The sequence below is a fragment of the Notolabrus celidotus genome, chromosome 23 (assembly GCF_009762535.1).
Source record: "Notolabrus celidotus isolate fNotCel1 chromosome 23, fNotCel1.pri, whole genome shotgun sequence".
NCBI classification, from domain to species: domain Eukaryota; kingdom Metazoa; phylum Chordata; class Actinopteri; order Labriformes; family Labridae; genus Notolabrus; species Notolabrus celidotus.
In genome coordinates this window covers 20,125,855-20,144,021 of record NC_048294.1, presented here as the reverse complement: position 1 = coordinate 20,144,021, position 18,167 = coordinate 20,125,855, and the positions used below count along the sequence as shown (strand labels likewise).

Here is an 18,167-nt window from a genome sequence, read left to right as displayed (position 1 = left end):
TTTCTAAACCCTCTAAAAGATTCCTGATCTCCAAAAGCAAATCCTGAGGCTGCCTAAAAAGGTGCCTGTACTCCTATGAAAAAAGTTCCAGTGTTAGTCTCTCCCTTTGGGTACTAAAGCTGTGCTCAAATTATCCATATCATCCTTGTCCATGCGTGCACTGATGCACATGCTGCAGAATCTATGCGGCAAACTACACCGCCAGGGTGCAGTACCTAATAAAGCCACAAGGGGGCGTAGAAGTCCAACTGTGTGATCAAAACAAATAAGCATGGACGAGAAACTTTAACCACACAAGCAAAGAATTGCGAGCATTTTGAAGTCTGGAGTCGGACGAGCTCTGCAGAATTTTTTTAAAATCAACTCAGGAACACGACAAACCTCCGTCCACAAGTGACCATTCAACGTCCTGATCAGCTGCTAGCATCAACAGGTAGGCCACGTTACGAACATCATTAAATCAACAATGCTGAAGGATCGGCAGCTCAAACACATCGTTCTGGAGGAGGACACGTCTCTGAGGACAGAAGAGACTCAGGGATTCATTCAAATATTTACATCAGAACATAAAGCTGGTGTGAAGACAGTGTGGACTGCACAGAGGAGAAGAGGTTTTACAGTTTGATGTGAACGAACAGTGCTCTGTTGGACCAACGCCAAACATTAGTCCCATAAAACAACCCCTGAACTCCCTGAGAGCTGAAGTGGGGTCAAAAAACCTGAACCAGAAGGAGGTTTTAATTGATCTCTTCCTCTCCAGATGTTCCATTAGGACTCCAGATCCTCCAACACCCGAGCACAGAAAAACCCCACCAAGACTGAACAGCCCGGTGCACTTAGCAGACGAGGAGCGGGCGGTGATAAAACGTCATCAATCAAAAAAGTAAGATCACACTGAGAGACACAACTGATGCTATAAGAGTCTGCTACAAATGGACCAATCAGAGAACAGCCTGAGGATGCAAAGAAGATTACCTATTCCTGTAGTCAATACAATACTCCTCCAATAACATGCAACATTAAACTATTTAACTAGTCTTCATGAACTTGACTTTTAATACAAGTTGCAGAAATCTGGACTATTTCACTCTTTGCAACACGTGGAAATGAAACAATTAATGTTCCTTTTTTTGTTGATTTTCAGTGAACGAAGAACATTTTTTATCTCTAACATTCAGATGATGTTTTGATAATATCTAGGTAAGAGACAAGGTTTTGAGTGTAATATACAAAGAACATCTTAATGATGTTTATCAATTAAAATAATGTTCACTCTTTGCTCTTTTCAACATTCACCTCAGTCTTCAGACACAGTAATCCAATCACCGGCACCAAATTTTGGTATTTTAATCTCAAAAATCGGAACAGCTTTCCATTCAAATCTGTCCCATCACGACATGTTGTTATTGTACATTTCAAACCACTCCTCTGGACTAAAAGAGTAAGTGATCGTAGCAGACATAACATGCATTACTGCTATTTCAGCCCCGTAGGTGGCAGTATGCAATCCTGCATTATGTACGGAGAAGAAGAACAAGCGCAGCAGCAACAAGCTGCAAGAGAGTAAAAATGGCGTCACCGGTGTGGATGTTTTCACGGTTTCAGAGGAGAAAATGATTTAAACTTGCAAAACATGCTGCAAGTATTCAGAGAGGAGGGAAAAGTCCTCAACTAATCTTGAAACTTGTATTAAAGGTTGAAATTGCAATGAAGATATGTTGAAGGAATACAAAGCATCAGTAGCAGCAGCTAGCATGAGTGTGAATAAAACAACAAGTGCAGATTCAACAGTCGCTGGAGAGTTTATCAGAGCCTCCTTCCTCCAGGTAAACACAGAGGATTTCAGCAGCTAATATTTGGAACAGTATCCTGAGTCTCCTCTGCATACTCTACCTGCCCTGTATGATGGGATCTCACACATTCACAGTCTGATCCACAACAACATCAGGGACATAAGTTAGACCACGGATAGGCGGACTTCTGACGTTAGTCCAGAGAGGATGCTGAGTGGAGACTCTGAATGTTTTAATGATCAGTCATTAGTTTTAGCAGGTTTGTGTTCAGCTGAGTCTGCATGTAACCACAACGATCAGCAGTCCTACCCTTGACACCTCTAAAACTCAAAGTACCATTAGGTGTGATTCTGTTCAGCAGGGTGTTAGAGCAAAGCGTCTGCAGGGAGTGACATTTAAACGCCAAAACACAATGTGCTCCATTAAACATTATTCCAATGTTCCTCCCCTTCTGTCCTGGGGAATCACAGAGAAACGACACACATCACTCGTTTTATTTGCCACCATATAGTGCTTACTGTGCAGCAGGACATTAAATGCACAGCAGAACCAAAACACACTGACTTTCCTCCACAATCTGCATGGAGGCGAGTTGTTCTGCAGCATCCACACATGGTCAGACTCAGCAGCAGGATGCATGCTGATAAAACAGCACACCACTGAAAAGCATCAGACAAAAGGTGTCTCAGGTGTCCTACCTCTTTTTGGTTTAGGGAAGCTTTCGTGCAGGTGAAAAACTACTTTCTCCACAAAGTGCTGGATGTTGCTGTGCTCCGGTCCTCTCACAAACACCATCCAGTCGTGGGTGAAGCCTTCCACAGTGGGTTTCTTTCTGAACTGGGCTCGATGACCAAGTTCTAGTTTCACCTGAACAGCACCCTTTGAGATAAAAAAGATAATTCAATTAAAGAAGGAAACATATGTCAATAAAGCAGGTATGATGTGCAACCTTTACTCATTTTTTTAAGATGGACCAAACCCCATTTAAAAATCTGCTAATTTAACGAAAAATCCCTCCTTTCCTAATCCACACACCTGCCACAACAGGATTAACTACTTTTTCGTGTTAAATACAGTCCTACAAATATATGAATAATTACAGCATGCATTATGAATTAAAACTGCACACATCCCTGTTAACACCTCAAAGGAGTAAGGCTACGTGGCTGCTGAAAAACGCAATGAAAATGACAAGAATCCCCTCATGTGAGTTGACATTTTTCCAGATTTCACAGCTTCTTTTTAGGGAACATTGTGTGAATATAACGCCGAATTGATTAATAGACTCCATTCACTCTGAAAAACATCCAATTAACGCGTTTAAAACCCGACTTTTCATGCGTGTTAACGAAAACTACAGAAACGCCACGTTTTAAGGCGTGATTCTGTGCTGTAACGTCCACTCAGCGGATAGCGGCACACATCGGCTCGTGCTAGCTCGGTTCTAAAATCCTCGTTCCGGAGTGAAAAAGCACCGGCTCGGTCCTCCGGTGAGGTAGAGCAGCAGAAAGGTCCAGACTGAGACTCCATCAGGCCGGACAGGACACACAATCCTCTCTGCGGTTACTCACCGAGTTGGCCATCCTTTGGGCCCAGCGTTCCTGTTATTTCATGGAGAGTGAGTTTTAAATGAGAGCAGAGGTGAGTACAGTTTGCTTATGACGGCGGACATGGTCTCTACTGGTCCGCAGTCTCACTCCAGACTTTACGCGGCTCGCCGGCGGTCAATCACCAGGGTTCATATAAAGCGTTTCCGGTGCTGATTTTCAAAATAAATACTGATTTTATCTCCCCATCTTAATGATGTTTAGCAATTAAAATAATGTTCCTTTTTTGTTAACTATTAATGAAAGAAGAACATTTTTTTTTAATATTCAGATGACATTTATATAATATTTAGGTAACAGACAAGGTTTTGAGTGTAATACTCAAAAAACAACTTAATGATGTCTATCGAAGTAAAGCTCCTGTGAGGAGTTTTTGAGTGGTCATGAAATGGACTGAAAAGAACAGTGATGCCTCTTTATGACCTAGAAAAGCAAACAAGATTGTTAGAAAAGGTATTGATCATTTCCGTTTTGTTATTTTAAAGCCTGAAATCACTGTGAGAGGGTAGGTGTCAGATGAGGTGATGGACAGCACGTCACGAAAAACCCTTTTTCTGCAGTAAATATTCTTAATGAGTGAAATAGTTGACTGTTAGTTGAAAGCAGGAGGAGATAACATAATTTACACATGTACAGGACAAAATAAGCAAGATCACTTAGTCCATAGGAGGGTGCCAAAGTCAACACAAACAGAAAGTTCCTCACATGAGCTTTAAATAATGTTCATTTTAGTTAACATGTAAAAAATGTTTTCAGGATGTTTCTGATGCCTTAAATCAATAAATTTTTTATTTAAGAATTTTCAGGTGATATTTCATTAGAACAAAGACAGAACTTTTATCTTTAACATTTGAAGTATCATTTGATAACATTCTTTGGGTCACAGATTATTGAATGTTTTACGGGCATGTTATCTGAGAACATTTCAGGAACATTAGGGCATGATATTCAAGCACTGTTGTCACTTAACATTTTTAAGGTTTTACCAAAAATTTATTAATGTTTTAAGAGAATGTTGTCCAAGAACATTTTGTGAACACAAAACTTCCTGCTGAAAACATTACAGTAAAAATGTCTGTACATGAACAGAATGCTTCTAGAACAAAAAATTGCTTGCAGGGATAGCCGTTACAGATCCATTTAATGAGTTCATTAAAAAAGAGACAGGAAATCACTGTTTTCTCCACATGAGGCTCTGACTTTAGTGCCAGGAATAAATTATGGTTCACAATAATGTTTTTAATTTAACCAACTGTTGGCCAAAAAGAGACTTACGTGAAATGTACTGATTCTTAGGAAGAAATAAAGACCCAAGTCAGCATTTAAAGCTCCTGGGAGGATTTTTATTGAGTTATGTGACCCCTTTGGACAAATTGGTACCTCTTATCTTATCTCAGAATGTGTCCTGTTCATCCATAAAGAAACTAACTAACTATGAATCTTGTACTTGTACTTATGTCTGGGTTGCTGTAACAACTGAATTGAACTGAGTCTGACTATATACAGTGGATGAATAAGAACTATGATATTAAAGGAGCCTTTTGAACAGCCCATGCCATTTAGTAAATCGGTCATAGATCTTTAAAGTATTACGTTTTCTTGAACTGGATTAAACAAATTAGTTTACCAAAATAAAGTTTCTAAAAATAAACCTGTTTTCCATCCTTTTACTTTGTAAGATCTTTGTCCCACTTCCGGTACTTTTCCTCCTGAATTTTGCAAACTCAACGACGCTGAGGATAAAGCGCACGCGCAACTTGGTGTACCCGCTGAGGCTGCAGACGGGGCACGAGACATAAAGAGCCAATTAGAGGACAGCAAATACACGATCCTCCAATCAGGTCCTCGTAACGCTCCTGTAATTATGCTGCCTTCAAGTCCCAGGGGAAAACCGGCGAATGAAGCGTGTTCAACAGTTATGAGATGTTCAAGTCCGACCAGGGCGTTCAGACTCCAACAAACTGGTTTGTTAAGAGTTTTAAATATGACAAGAATCTGAGCTATGACACAAAATACTAAAGTTTTTCAGCAAATAAACCAAAATATGCAGCGAGTTATTATGGACTGTATTTCTTTTATTATAACTGTGATTTTATTCATCTTATAGAGTATATTCTCAAAACTCTTTGCTTTGGCGATTGTTTATCAGGTCAGGGTTAGAAAGAAAGTACATTCCAAGATTAGAAGACAAAAGATGAATATTTTGAGAAAAAGCTGTAAGACAATGGAATTGTTTCATTATGAGAAAAAAAACAAATATTTTTCAAGAAAAAAAAGTCCTCGTGTTTTGGGAAAACATATGAAATATTAAATGAAAAATTCAGAGTATGAAAATAAGTAGTATAGAATGTTCTTTGTTGTATTACAAGAAGTAAAACATCATACAATTATCATAAAATGTCACAATATTACAAAGTAGTTTATGATTTTTTCTCTTAATGTTACAAGAAAATAAATCCTCATATTGGCAGAATAAAATAAAAATATAATTGAGAAAGTTGAATTACAAGCGAAAAGTTGTTTTATAATAATAATAAAAGTAATACTCATTTTTAAAAAAGGTAGTTGAAATAGTATTAAGTTATGATATTAGGAGAAAGGCATGTTTTTTTTAGTGGCTGTGAATTACGTCATCTGACACCTACCCCCTGGCAGTGGTTGCAAGTTAAAAACTATGCTATAGTAATAACAAATCTTATCTCTGATGATCTGTATTATATTGTTATGTCAATGTAGAAGCATATGCATTAATTTCAGTTTGTTTCATAATCCGCAAGAAATTCCCCACAGGAGCTTTAATCTCAGGTGGACAGATGTTAACTTCTATAGCATGTCCATGTTGTCTCACCCTGATACTGACATGTGGCGGGAAAGGGAATCGATAAGCAGCTGTCAACTGTCAGATAAAAGGTCTGGTTTGTATACTTTTATGGGAAAGTGCTTTGCAAAGCTTCCAAATGAATTCTGATAGTACTATTGATTGTTATTTACAGACTTTGAAACAAGAATCGCCATCTAATAAGCAAGTGCTGGTTGAAAGATCGGTTTCGACCTTTTTGTCCCTCGGTACTCGCCGTAGTCCCATGCTGGTGTGCAGGAGGCTGGATGAATGAGGTAAACTTTAGACAACAACACGTATAACTTACAATTCTCTTGCTTTTAACTAACAGAAGTGTATATTTATGTAAAACAAGCCGGTTTATTACTGCTCATGCATGTTTATATGCGTCAGCTTTAGCATTGATGTGGATAACTCATGTGTTTCTTTGCTATTACTAGCCGGTTCAGCTAACTTAGTTTGCCAACTCCTTTTAGATTATCACCATTATATTATTTTTAATATTAAACAAGGAGGTCCAACACAATTTTTTCCTTCAGTTGTGTCGTAACTGCGTTTGTATTATGACACGTAGTCATCATCAGGACCACGACTAGCTTCAGAGGAAGTGAGAACATATCAGAACCTCATCTGAAAATCTGTCGACCTTACCTTTACTCACTTATTGTAGAAATGTTGTCTTTAATAAAAAATCATGGAGGGGATTATTTGACAAAGGAGGAAGTATACTTTAATTCGGCATAAATATAAGTCACCAGAAGATATGTTTTAATAACAAAAACAGGAAAATGTCAAGTTACCCCTACTATGTTCAATGATGTGACACCGTTATCAGCACATGCTCTGTTTTTTCACAACTTTAACATTTATACCTGAATATACAGCAGAGGATTAGGGCCATAAAGAGTATTAAAAAGATATTGAGATTAAAAAAAGAATACTTAGATCAAAGTCGTAATTCTGAGATTAAAGACAAAAGATATGAGACAGATTACTTAGATCAAAGTCGTAATTCTGAGATTAAAGTCGGATTCTGGGATTAAATGTGGAATCTTAGATTAAAGTGGGAATACTTAGATCAAAGTCGTAATTCTGAGATTAAAGACGTAATTCTTAGATTAAAGATAATTCTTAGATTAAAGTTGAATTTTTAGATTTAAGTTGAATTTTTGATCAAAGTCATAATTTTTAGATTCGAGTCATAATTCTGAGATTAAAGACGTAATTCTTAGATCAAAGTTGGGATTTTGAGATGAAAGACAAAATTCTGAAGATGTTATCGTTATTAGTTGGGAGGCGACCTCCTGTGATGTTTTAAAAGGTTTAAGTTTAGATCTTTCTCAAAATGATTGCATTTTAAAACATTTTTAACAATGGGGAAGACAGAGTGAATAAACTGTGTTGAAACATGACCATGTAGGGCTTCCGTAGTGCAAACTGTCATCAAAGTAGAAATACTTTACGCTTCTGAACCTACCGCTGAATAGGAAAGTTTGCAGGGAAACAATGTAAACTTAAAGATAACTGTTTTGGTTAAAAATCTTTTAGGAAAAAAGCTGTCTGTCAGAACACTAGAGGTGCCAAATGGTTCCTGTGGCCAGTTGTTGTCTGCAATTCCACTGTGGCAAAAAGTCCTGTGAAGATTATACTAATCAGGCAAGTGACGTATGGAGAAGCTATAAAATAATTTGCACTTCACCACCAGACCAGTAGAGGGCAGTAAGACAAAAATAACAAATATAACGTCATAGAAGGAGACAGACAGGCGGGCATCGTCATGTGGGACACCACAGTTAGCCTGTTAGCATGAAGGAGATTTTTCTTGACCTGTTTTGATCGTGCTTTATTACAGATGGATTCACTGAATCCACACTTGGAAGGAGTCGAGCTCTAGAGACAAAAAGGATTCAAAATGCCTGAAATACTCGATTTAAAGCAAGAAGACAGATTTTAAAAGCCACGTCAGAGATGGACCGGTGTTTCATTTTAAAGAGCGACCCTGTTAACTGGAGACTTTCAGCCGGATGCATCCCTCACAAACGTTTTTAGATGATCATTACATATCTGATGAGGATATACTAGGATGCATTCCCGAGGACTCCTTCTGTGTTTCAACAGCTGTTGTAAACTCCATAAACACTGACACGTTCAGCTGAAGGTCTCCAGTTTACAGGGCCACTCTTCAGACTGTAACACTGGGAGCTGACAGAGACGCATTCACACTATCAGGCTCAGAGAAGACCAATGTTCAGGAGTTATTAAACCGAGTTCAGCATTGCAGGCCCCGTCCCCACAGTTCTTAGAACTTTTGGAAAGTGCTACCCCCCAGCAGGGGCTATTCAGGGGATGTTAACTTCCCATGAACTAAATTAGACCCTGGTTCCTGCTGTCAAAATGGGCTAGTTCCCCAGAAGGTCCCAAGTTCCTGCTGTTGAAAAGCACCCTCAGAGCAGGCGTTAAGCAAAGTTTAAAACTATGACTCAGAAAGAGTTGACTTTCGTCCTCACGGTCTGTTTTGCTTTAGTAAGGCACAAAGAGTGAATAAACAGTGTGAATAAACCCTCACCCTGTTAAAGAGTAAAGTAAACAGGCCTCAGTCCGTACTCGTGTGACTCCTGTCCTTCAGCTCGGCCATGAAGCGGTGCGTGCGGGGGTGCTGGAAAGGCTCTCAAAAATTCCCACGTGTGTGTCCGGCAGCCTGTCACACAGTAAAGCCTCAGCAGAGTCATTTCTAAAGCGCTGTCGGCTCAACACTGTTCATGCATTGTCCTCTCTTCTATTGCTAATGCAGAGCTAGCAGTACAGGCAGGCACATATTGTGTTGCTGTAAGGTAAATATGCTGCAGAAAACACTGGAACAGCTCGCTCTACTAACACTTTTTAAAGTTTGAATCAGAGATGAAGAAGATCGGCTCGAACATGAGGAGAGTTTAGAAACTTCAGCAGCTCTCGTGTTTGTAAAACTTCTCTAACTAACTTTAAAGAGCGTTAACGTGAGAGTTCACACATGTTTACGGCTGTGTTACCTTCATTTAGACTAACACAGGACTTTATGATGTGTAGAGTAAGTTTGAGGTGTTGTGGTGAAGCAGGTGTCGCTGACTTACCTGTCCATGTGGAGCTGGAGGAGCTGGGAGCCGGAGCAGAGCGAGCAGAAAGAGCAGCAGCAGCAGGGTGGATGACAGTTCAGAACAGCAGAGCAGCAGAGCGAGCAGAAAAGCAGAAGCAGCAGCAGCAGGGTGGATGACAGTTCAGAACAGCAGCAGCTTATCAGAGAGATAACAGCAGGGAGGGGGGGGCTGTTTGGGAGGGGGTGAAAGGGTGAGGCCACGGGAGGATCCTGTTCCCTGTTTAAAATAAAGAAGAAGAACAGATCAGTTTACAGATGGAGGAGCTGGGAAGAGGAGTGAAACTTTCTAACAGCTGATTTAGATTTTTTTATGTTGGCTTTTATTCTGAAAATCTCCTTTTTACTTAGCTGATCACTTCTTCTTCTTCTTCTTCTTCTTCTTCTCTGGAACAAGCTGACGTCTTCTCTCGTTCATGTTGTATCTGTCAGCTGTAACTCCTCTTCTTTCCTCTACATCTACTACGTCCATTTCTTCTTCCATCCTGTCCTCTTTTATTCTCTTTTCCCTCTGTTGCCTCCTCTCTGTCCCTTACTACTTTTCTTCTTCTTTTCCTCCTCTTCTCATCTCTCTCCACTTATTTTTTCCCTTTTCCTTTTTCCTCCTTTTCTCCTTCTTTCCCTCCCCCACTTCTCTTCTTCCATTCCTCCTCTCTTCCTCTCTTATTGTATTTTCTCTTCTTCTTTACCTCTTTTCTTCACCTCCTCTTCCCATTTTTTCTCCTCCCTCTCTTCTTTTTACCTCTTCTCCTCCTTTTCTGGTCTTCATCTCAGCTTCTCCTCTCCTTCTCCTATTCTTCCTACTCTTTCCTCTCCTTCTTTTTTCTTCTTCTCCTTTCCCCCATTCTCTCCTCTCTTATCCTTCCCCTCCTCCACTTCTCTTCCCCTTCTTCTCTTCTCAATTTTTCTTGCCTTCTCTCCTTCTCCTTCCTCTACTCATCTTCTATCCTCTTCCTCTGCTTCTCCTGCTTCTCTCCTCCACCATCTTTCCTCCCCCGCTTCCTTCTTCTCCCCATTCCTTTCCTTTCTTCTTCGTCTCCTTCTCCTTCTCCTCCCTCTTCTCATCTCTCTCCACTTATTTTTTCCCTTTTCTCCTCGTTTCCGCTCCTTCTTTCATCCCTGTTTCTTAGAATTTCCCTTCCTCATCTTCTTCCTTTCCATTCTTCTACTGTCGCCTCCTTCCCATGTTCTTCTCCTCTTCATCTCAATCCTTCTCCTCTCCTCCTCCTTTCTCTTCCTACTTTCTCCTCTCCTTCCTTTCCTCTTCCTCCTTCTCCCCCCTGCTCTCCTCTCTTAATCCTTCCCTCCTCCACTTCTTCTTCCCCTTCTTGTCTACTTAATTTGGCTTCCACCTCTCTCCTTCTTCCGTCCGCTTTCTCATCTTCTGTCCTTCGTTCTCACCCTTCTCTCTCCTCCGTCTCTCCACCCTCCTCCTCCTTCTTCTCCCCATGTTTCTTTCCTCACTCCTCTTCCTCTTCTTTATACTCTCTTTCTTCCCTCTCATGTTTTCCTCTCTATATTTTGAAGCCTACCTGTTGTGGATCCATTGATCCCATGTTGATCACGTTGATCAGAGTCATGTTTAGTTCCTTTAGATGAACTCTGGAGACTGATGATGTCATCAATCAGAGGATCAAACTCTGCTCCTCCTTGTATTCCTCCTTTCAGTGAATCAGACGTGTTTCTGTTGAAGTGTTTGATCCTCCTCTCAGAGCGAGTCGGTCAGATCCTCTCAGGTGAGCAGCAGCTGTGGAGCTCAGGCCTCAGACAGCTGGTGATCACCTGGTGGACTCTCAGGTGTTCAGCACCCGGTCGACTCTCAGGTGTAGAGACCACCTGAGCTGGTTCGCTGACGTCTCCTGAATAATTGAAACCTAAACGATGTTTGTGGCTTTGTGGCCAATAATCTGATAACAGTGATCAGTTTTCAAAGGATGAAGGTCTGAATACCTCCACGCAGAGCTACTGCTGCTGCAGGAACGTGTGCTCAGGTAAAGGTGTGCAGCAACAGGTGCTGCATCGCTCACAGGAGAGAACAATTCATGTCTGAGACTCTGGACTGAAACAAATAAAAACATGAAGTTTGTCCAGACAGAAGTAAAGTCTGTTCACGCTGGAAAAAATGTTGAAGTCTTATACTAACAAAGTGTCCTCCTCTTCCTCCTCCTCCTCGTCTTCCTCCTCGTCCTCTGCCTTCCTGTCCTTGTCTTCATCCACCTCCTCCTCTCTGTCCTCCTTTTCCTCCTCCTCCTCCTATTCCTATTCCTTGTCCTTCTCCGCATTCTGTCCTCCTCTCCTTCCTGTTGTCCTCATCCTCATCCTTGTCTGCCCCCCTGTCCTCCTCCTCCTCCTCCTCCTCTTCCTCCTTCTCCACCTCTTTCTTGTCCTTGTCCTGCTCCTCCTCTTTCCTGTCCTCCTCCTCCTTGTCATACTTCTCCGATTTGTCCTCCTCTTCCTCCCTGTACTCGTCGTTGTCATTGTCATCGTCCTTCTCCTTCCTGTCCTCCTCCTTCCTGTCCTCCTCCTCCTCCTCCTTCCCCCGGCCTCGTCCTCCTCGTCCTCCACCTCCTCCTCCTCCTCCTCCTCCTCCTCCTCCTCCTCCTCCTCCTCCACCTTTTTCTTGTCCTTGTCCTGCTCCTCCTCTTTCCTGTCCTCCTCCTCCTTGTCATCCTCCTCCAATTTGTCCTCCTATTCCTCCCTGTACTCATCGTTGTCATTGTCGTTGTCGTCGTCCTCCTCATCCTCCTCCTCCTTCCTGTCCTCCTCCTCCTCCTCCTCCTCCTCCTCCTCCTCCTCCTTCCCCTGGCCTCGTCCTCCTCCTCCTTCCTATCCTCCTACCTCTCGTCCTCGTCCTCCTCCTCCTCCTCCTCCTCCTCCTCCTCCTCCTCCTCCTCCTCCTCCTCCTCCTCCTCCTCCTCCTCCTCTCAGTGTGACGAGCAGTCATGGCGGAGGGTTTGAAGATACGGTTTGATTTCCACAGCCCGGTCATACAGGCTCAGGTGAGCTCCTCTGTGATAGTTTTATGCACGTTTCTAAAAATGATCCTCACTTTGATTCTAAAGGCTCTCCTCTTTTTTCTTCCTCAGACGGTGAGAAGTCTTGTTGCTGCTGTGCTCAAAGAGAAAGGACCAAATGGACAAATCCTACAGTCCTCCACACAGGTATATATGCATGAAGAGAGAAGACACCTTTCTTTAGCGGCGTAAAAAAAGTTAGAGGAGGACAGTTTGCTCCCGGACTTACCTCGCTGACATGCTTTGTTGACGAAGTTAAAGATTCTGTTTGAGATGTTATTGATTGGCAGCCAGAGCGAATTGTAGTTGTAGTGATGTGAATCAAACTACCTCCACAGTGACACCATGTTAGCCAAGAGAAGTCAGCACTCTTACCGTATGATAAACAGCAACATGTATTTACTGTAAATTCGATCAATCAGTCTTTATTAATATAGCGCCAAATCCCAACAAATGTTACCTGAAGACTCTTTCCAAACAGAGCAGGTCTAGACCGTACTCTATGTTCTATTATTAACAAAGACCCTCATCCAACAGACAAGATCAGATCCAGTCCCCTCTTACAGACGGGACTCAGTCTGATCTCATCTTAATCCACCATGAACAGAGCACTTTGCAGCATTTAGCAAGTTACAGTGGCAAGGACAAACTTCCTTTAACAGGCAAAAACCTCCAGCAGGACCAGACTCATGTTAGACACACATCTGCTGAGACTGGGTTGGAGAGAGGGATAGAGGGAGATGAAGAGAGAGAGAGATGATAGTGGTGAGACGGATAGTAGTAGTTGTATCAGCTGGTGTGTGTCACGTCCACAACAGCAGGCCGTCTACGGCAGAGATCCAGAGGAAATTACGAGACAAGGGAGCTCAGGGACTCCAGAAAGGTCTATGGTTAGTAACTTTAACGGGACAGGGAGAGTTAAAGTAAGAGACAGGCAGAAATAGGAGAGAGAGGGAAAGACAGGATCCCAGTGTGTCAGTTCCCCCAGCAGTCTAAGCCTATAGCAGCCTAACTAAGAACCAGTCCAAGCTTTAGCCAGCTCTAACTATAGGCTTTATCAAAAAGGAAAGTTTGAAGCCTGCTCTTAAAAGTAGAGAGGGTGTCTGCCTCCCGGACCCTGACTAGTCGATGATTCCAAAGGAGAGGTGCCTGATAGCTAGAAGCACAAGTTTGTAGTGCTCATGTCCGCGTTAGCCACTTCTAAATAGGGTCAATGCAGAAATATAAACCAAGTTTTAGCGCTGTGCAAGACAAGAAATTTCCTGGTTTTGAATCCCGCTGGGCATTTCTGTGTGTAGTTTGCATGCTGCTTGTTCTCCGTGTGCATGCGAGGGATCTCTCCGGCTGCTTTTTTTCTAGCACAGTGAAACCCACTGTACTTCAAAACAATCACATTTATATGTCTGCATAAAAAAACATCAAATGTGGCTCCTATGGTGCTTTAAACTGATTTATTTTTGCAGTAGTTAGATCTAAGTCTGGATTAAGATCTTGATCTGTGTGTGTGCGTCAGGGTTCGGCGTTGGAGGCTCTCTGGCAGCAGTGCTGCTCCGACTCTGCTCTGGTGCGTTCAGCCTGCTGTGATGCCGTGGTGCTGCTGGTGGATCAGGGACATGCAGACCTGCAGCACATACTCAACAGTGTGCTCAACCTGCTGCCTTCAGCCAGGTACACACACACACACACACACACACACACACACACACACACACACACACACACACACGGTACAAACAGGTACATCAAACAGCTGGCTGAATGAACGCAGACTTCCCGGTGTAATGATGGAGGTGGAGCGTGCTCAGTAGGTCACCTTTATGCAGAGACATAATTCAGTAACAGGACACTGCCACCCTGTCCCCGTCCTCTCTGCTGACTTGGATCCATTAATTTTCCTCAGAGCTGAAGGAGCCAGGCGAACACGACGGTGACCTTTTCTATGACTCATGTGGAAAATGGAAAATGGAAAATGCTGAGTCAGCTTTTTCAACGACCTTTCTGCCAACGATCGCCGGGACCAAAATAACCGGACAATAATTTGACATGAACAATAGATTACATGACAAAGTGTGATGTGAGAGGAGGCCACAGAGATTAATCAGACTCTGAGAGTAACTCAAGTCCCAGTGAAGTTTTTTGAGCCTCTCTTTGGTCATTGTTTTAGTTTTACCGACCAAAAATAAAGTGTTTTCAGGTCGATTATCTGTTTGATGTTGTGTTTAAACCCTCAGAATTGGACAAAAACATCTGTTTAATACATCTAATATATAAAAAAATATATATATTTAACAGCATCATGACACAACTTGAGCTGGGTCTAAATTGGCGGTGTTCTGGAGTAACTTATTTTCTCATCCTAGAAATTGAAATTATATTTTTGACAAGTCTAAAGGAAAGAAAAAACTCAAGATTGAGCACAATTTATTGTGTTTAATAAACACAGGGTCACAGAGTCTGCAGGTACATGATGTCAAATGGGTCTGCAGAGTGTGTCTACCACTAGCAAAGCTAGCTCCTCCTTGCAAGTTGCAATTTAGTCTCATAATTGAGTCACATAAGCGCAGTTTGGTCCCCAGCTCCTCATGCCTACAAGTCAAATGAGTGTCTGAAACCATTAGATGATCTGTGACCTTACGTGGAGGAGCATTAATATTTGTTTGTGTTGTGATACATGGTTTCATAGTCACCAAAATTTTAATTCAACAAGTTTAAAGATAAGAAAACACTATGAAAACCTTAAAAACTGAGCCCGATTAATTGAACACACACCTCAGAGTCTGCAGGTAAACAAGGTCTAATTACTCTGTGTGGCTACAGTAAGCAGAGCTAGCTGTTCCTTGCAGGTTAGTGTCCTCATGCCTGTGCTGGTTCCTCATTGCTCTGGTGGAGTGGTTATATGTCAGTTTAACCAGACACAGCCTACATACAACTTTATCTCCATTTACTAGATCAACACACTGACAAACCACGCCGTGCTACCAGATGACATCTGTCACCTGTGCTCCTTTACATCCAGAGCTTTAGTGTGCTTTAGCAGTAGAGTAAACACAATTAAAACCGCAAGCGGATATGTGCGGGCCCTCGTACAAGCACCGCCTGATGTGCGCGACCGCCTGATGTGCGCGACCGCCTGATGTGCGCGACCGCCTGATGTGCGCGACCGCCTGATGTGCGCGACCGCCTGATGTGCGCGACCGCCTGATGTGCGCGACCGCCTGATGTAAGCCACAGCCTGATGTGCTGCAAGTGTTGCTGTGCTGCCTAAGCTGAAACTGTGAGCATACTCGAGTAGTTATGAGCATATGAAGGATTGTTCATCACAGATCATTATAGAAAGAGTTGTGATCACAAGCATGTTAAAAACATGTTCTGAGAGTAAATACTCATTGTGTCCATTAGGTGGCGCTATTCATATGACAAACGTGTATATAGATGAGTTCAGGCTGGGTCCATGATGAAACATGTCAATTTTGGAGGATATTGGATATTGGATATAAATGTCAGTACCATGTATTTCCTGTGGGTGGCGCTATGGCTGTTGGAGAGAAATGAACCCGTAGGTGTGTTGAGGGATGGACCCTGATCATGTGTATTCAATTTGAAACAGGTTGAACACTGTCTGAATGAGCTATAAGTATTTCCTGTTTCATGGCGAGACATCAGAGTTTGAGGCGTAGCCAGAGAGACACCCTTCAACGATAGGTCACAGTCTGACCTGTGATGCTTCATGAAGGTGTGAAGGCCGTTTGCGAGTACATTTGAAATAAATACACTCAAAAGAGGAGGAGTTATTGGGATTCAAATTTTTTGGCAGATTGCCAAAATGTCCTCCCAATGTAGCGAGGTGTAACGCCCACACCAATTGACTTAGAGAAATCATGTCTGATAACTTTTGATCGTCAATGTGTCTTCTTCAAAATGTGCATGGTTGGGAGTTGATCGGAGCAAAATTGTAGGAGCCATTTACATAAATACATACCCTAAATAATGGGGTGTAAAACAGAAAAATCAAAATGGCCGACTTCCTGTTGGGATTTCACCACGATGTCAAGAGGATTTTTTGTAGGTCTTGCCATGATACCTATCCAAAAAAATGTTCATGCATGTATGTTGAACCGTATTCTGGGGCTGTCCTTTTAAAATTTTCAACTTCAACTGGGCGCTGTTTCAAAGAGGCGAGGAGAAAGAAAAAAAGAAAGAATTAAAGCCGCAAGCGACAATGAACGGGCCCTCGCACACCTGCAACCGTCGCCTAAGTGAGCCACCGCCACAGGTAAACCACCTACTGGCTTAGGTTGTGGGAATGTTCCAAGTTTTTGGCAGATTGCCAAGAAAACCTCAAACTTTAGAGTCTGCCACGCCCACAATTTTAGTCTGAACGGAATGCCTTTAATGGTTTTATAATAGTCAATGTGTTTACTATAGGTTGCCCTTGGTTTGGACTGAATCGGAGAAAAGCCCTCGGAGAAGATAATGAAAGTATGCACCCTTATTTGGACGCCATTTTTCATGTTCAAAGCTAGGTGGTGCTCTTCCTGTTGAGTTTGGGATATGGGTGCAAGAGGCTTTTTTGTGCGTCCTGATGCCATGAATATGCGTATTGATTTTCAAGCATGTAGCTCAAAATAACCTCTATGGGGAGGGTTTTTTGAAAACTGTAGGGGGCGCTAGTGAGCACATTTTTTTGATTTTTTTTGCGACACCCATAAAATGTCGCAATTTTCCCAAGGCCTGATGAGTGTGTTGGATGAGGTGAGATTACGTGCATTTTAAAGTCACAAAAATCAATTTTCTGACATTTTTTTTTGATGCCCCGCCCCAAAGTCTGACACGCCCAAAATTTTAGTCTGAACGGAGTGCCTTTAATTTATTTTAATCGTCAATGGGTTTCCTATAGAATGTGCCTAGTTTGGACTGAATCGGAGAAAAGATCTAGGAGAAATTAGCAAAAGTATGCACCCTTGCACGGACCCATTTTGGCCCCATTTTTAATGTTCAAAGCTAGATGGTGCTCTTCCTGTTGAGTTTCGAATATGGGTGCAAGAGGCTTTTTTGTGCGTCCTGATGCCATGAATATGCGTAGTACTTTTCATGCATGTAGCTCAAAAAAACTCTATTCTTAGGGTGTTATTTTTACCTCGAGGGGGCGCTACTGAGATTTTTTTTGCGGGACCTTTAATGACTTGCAATTTGCACCAGGCCCGATGAGTGTGCAAAAATATCCGCGCTTTCATTCACGTTCAGGGGTCCAAAAATGCGTTTTAAGTGGCGGAAGAAAGAACAATCCTTAGGGTTACAATTGGGCCTTCTCCACCATCGGTGCTCTGGCCCTAATAATAATCACTCGGGTTTCAAGAGGGCCTTCGCCAACCTTGTGGGTGCTCGGGCCCTAATTATATGTCAAACCTGAAACTCAACCGATTTTTCCAGTGTAGTGACTCATAGTGAGCAACAGAAAATCACCTGACAGAATCTAGCATGTCTGACCCTGAACAATGACTGCACAGATTGCTCTGCATGTGCAAAAGTCTTCGGCGTAATCAAATACAATGACAAAGTTCAAGGAGATACGTTGTTGGAGTTGCGAGGTGAAGCTATGAGACAGAGGAACATCCCTTCCTTTATGATGTGTCGTCGAGGGACAACCATGACGGACTGAAGAAGTGAAAAGATAGCGAAACATAAGAGACGCACTTCAGCAACCCAGCGAATAACTGCAATGTGTCGCCTCGCCTGGCCCCTCTTTCTTCCATCATTGTCACGTCAGTTGTGATGATTGGTCGGGCA

At 42.3% G+C, this 18,167-nt stretch overlaps 2 protein-coding genes across 3 annotated transcripts in view; one reads left to right on the top strand and one right to left on the bottom strand.

Annotated features, from left to right (window-relative positions):
* The window catches only part of mllt3 (MLLT3 super elongation complex subunit), a 54,650-nt gene extending 51,136 nt beyond the window's left edge, over nucleotides 1–3,514 (bottom strand). Inside the window, exons 1-2 of one of the 2 annotated variants that reach the window (XM_034676505.1) lie at nucleotides 3,365–3,514; nucleotides 2,492–2,672 (exon numbers count right to left, since the gene is read on the bottom strand). In XM_034676505.1, coding sequence (XP_034532396.1) covers nucleotides 2,492–2,672; nucleotides 3,365–3,376 — 193 coding nt within the window. In that variant the 5' untranslated portion in view covers nucleotides 3,377–3,514. The remainder of the gene's footprint in view (nucleotides 1–2,491; nucleotides 2,673–3,364) is intronic. The other variant, XM_034676504.1, reaches the window with a different exon arrangement.
* Nucleotides 3,515–6,192: 2,678 nt separating this feature from the next.
* Nucleotides 6,193–18,167, top strand: part of focad (focadhesin) — a 44,381-nt gene continuing 32,406 nt past the window's right edge. The window contains exons 1-5 of the mRNA XM_034676503.1: nucleotides 6,193–6,310; nucleotides 6,394–6,514; nucleotides 12,294–12,365; nucleotides 12,453–12,527; nucleotides 13,894–14,048. Of these exons, the coding sequence (XP_034532394.1) occupies nucleotides 12,309–12,365; nucleotides 12,453–12,527; nucleotides 13,894–14,048 (287 nt within the window). The 5' untranslated portion in view covers nucleotides 6,193–6,310; nucleotides 6,394–6,514; nucleotides 12,294–12,308. The remainder of the gene's footprint in view (nucleotides 6,311–6,393; nucleotides 6,515–12,293; nucleotides 12,366–12,452; nucleotides 12,528–13,893; nucleotides 14,049–18,167) is intronic.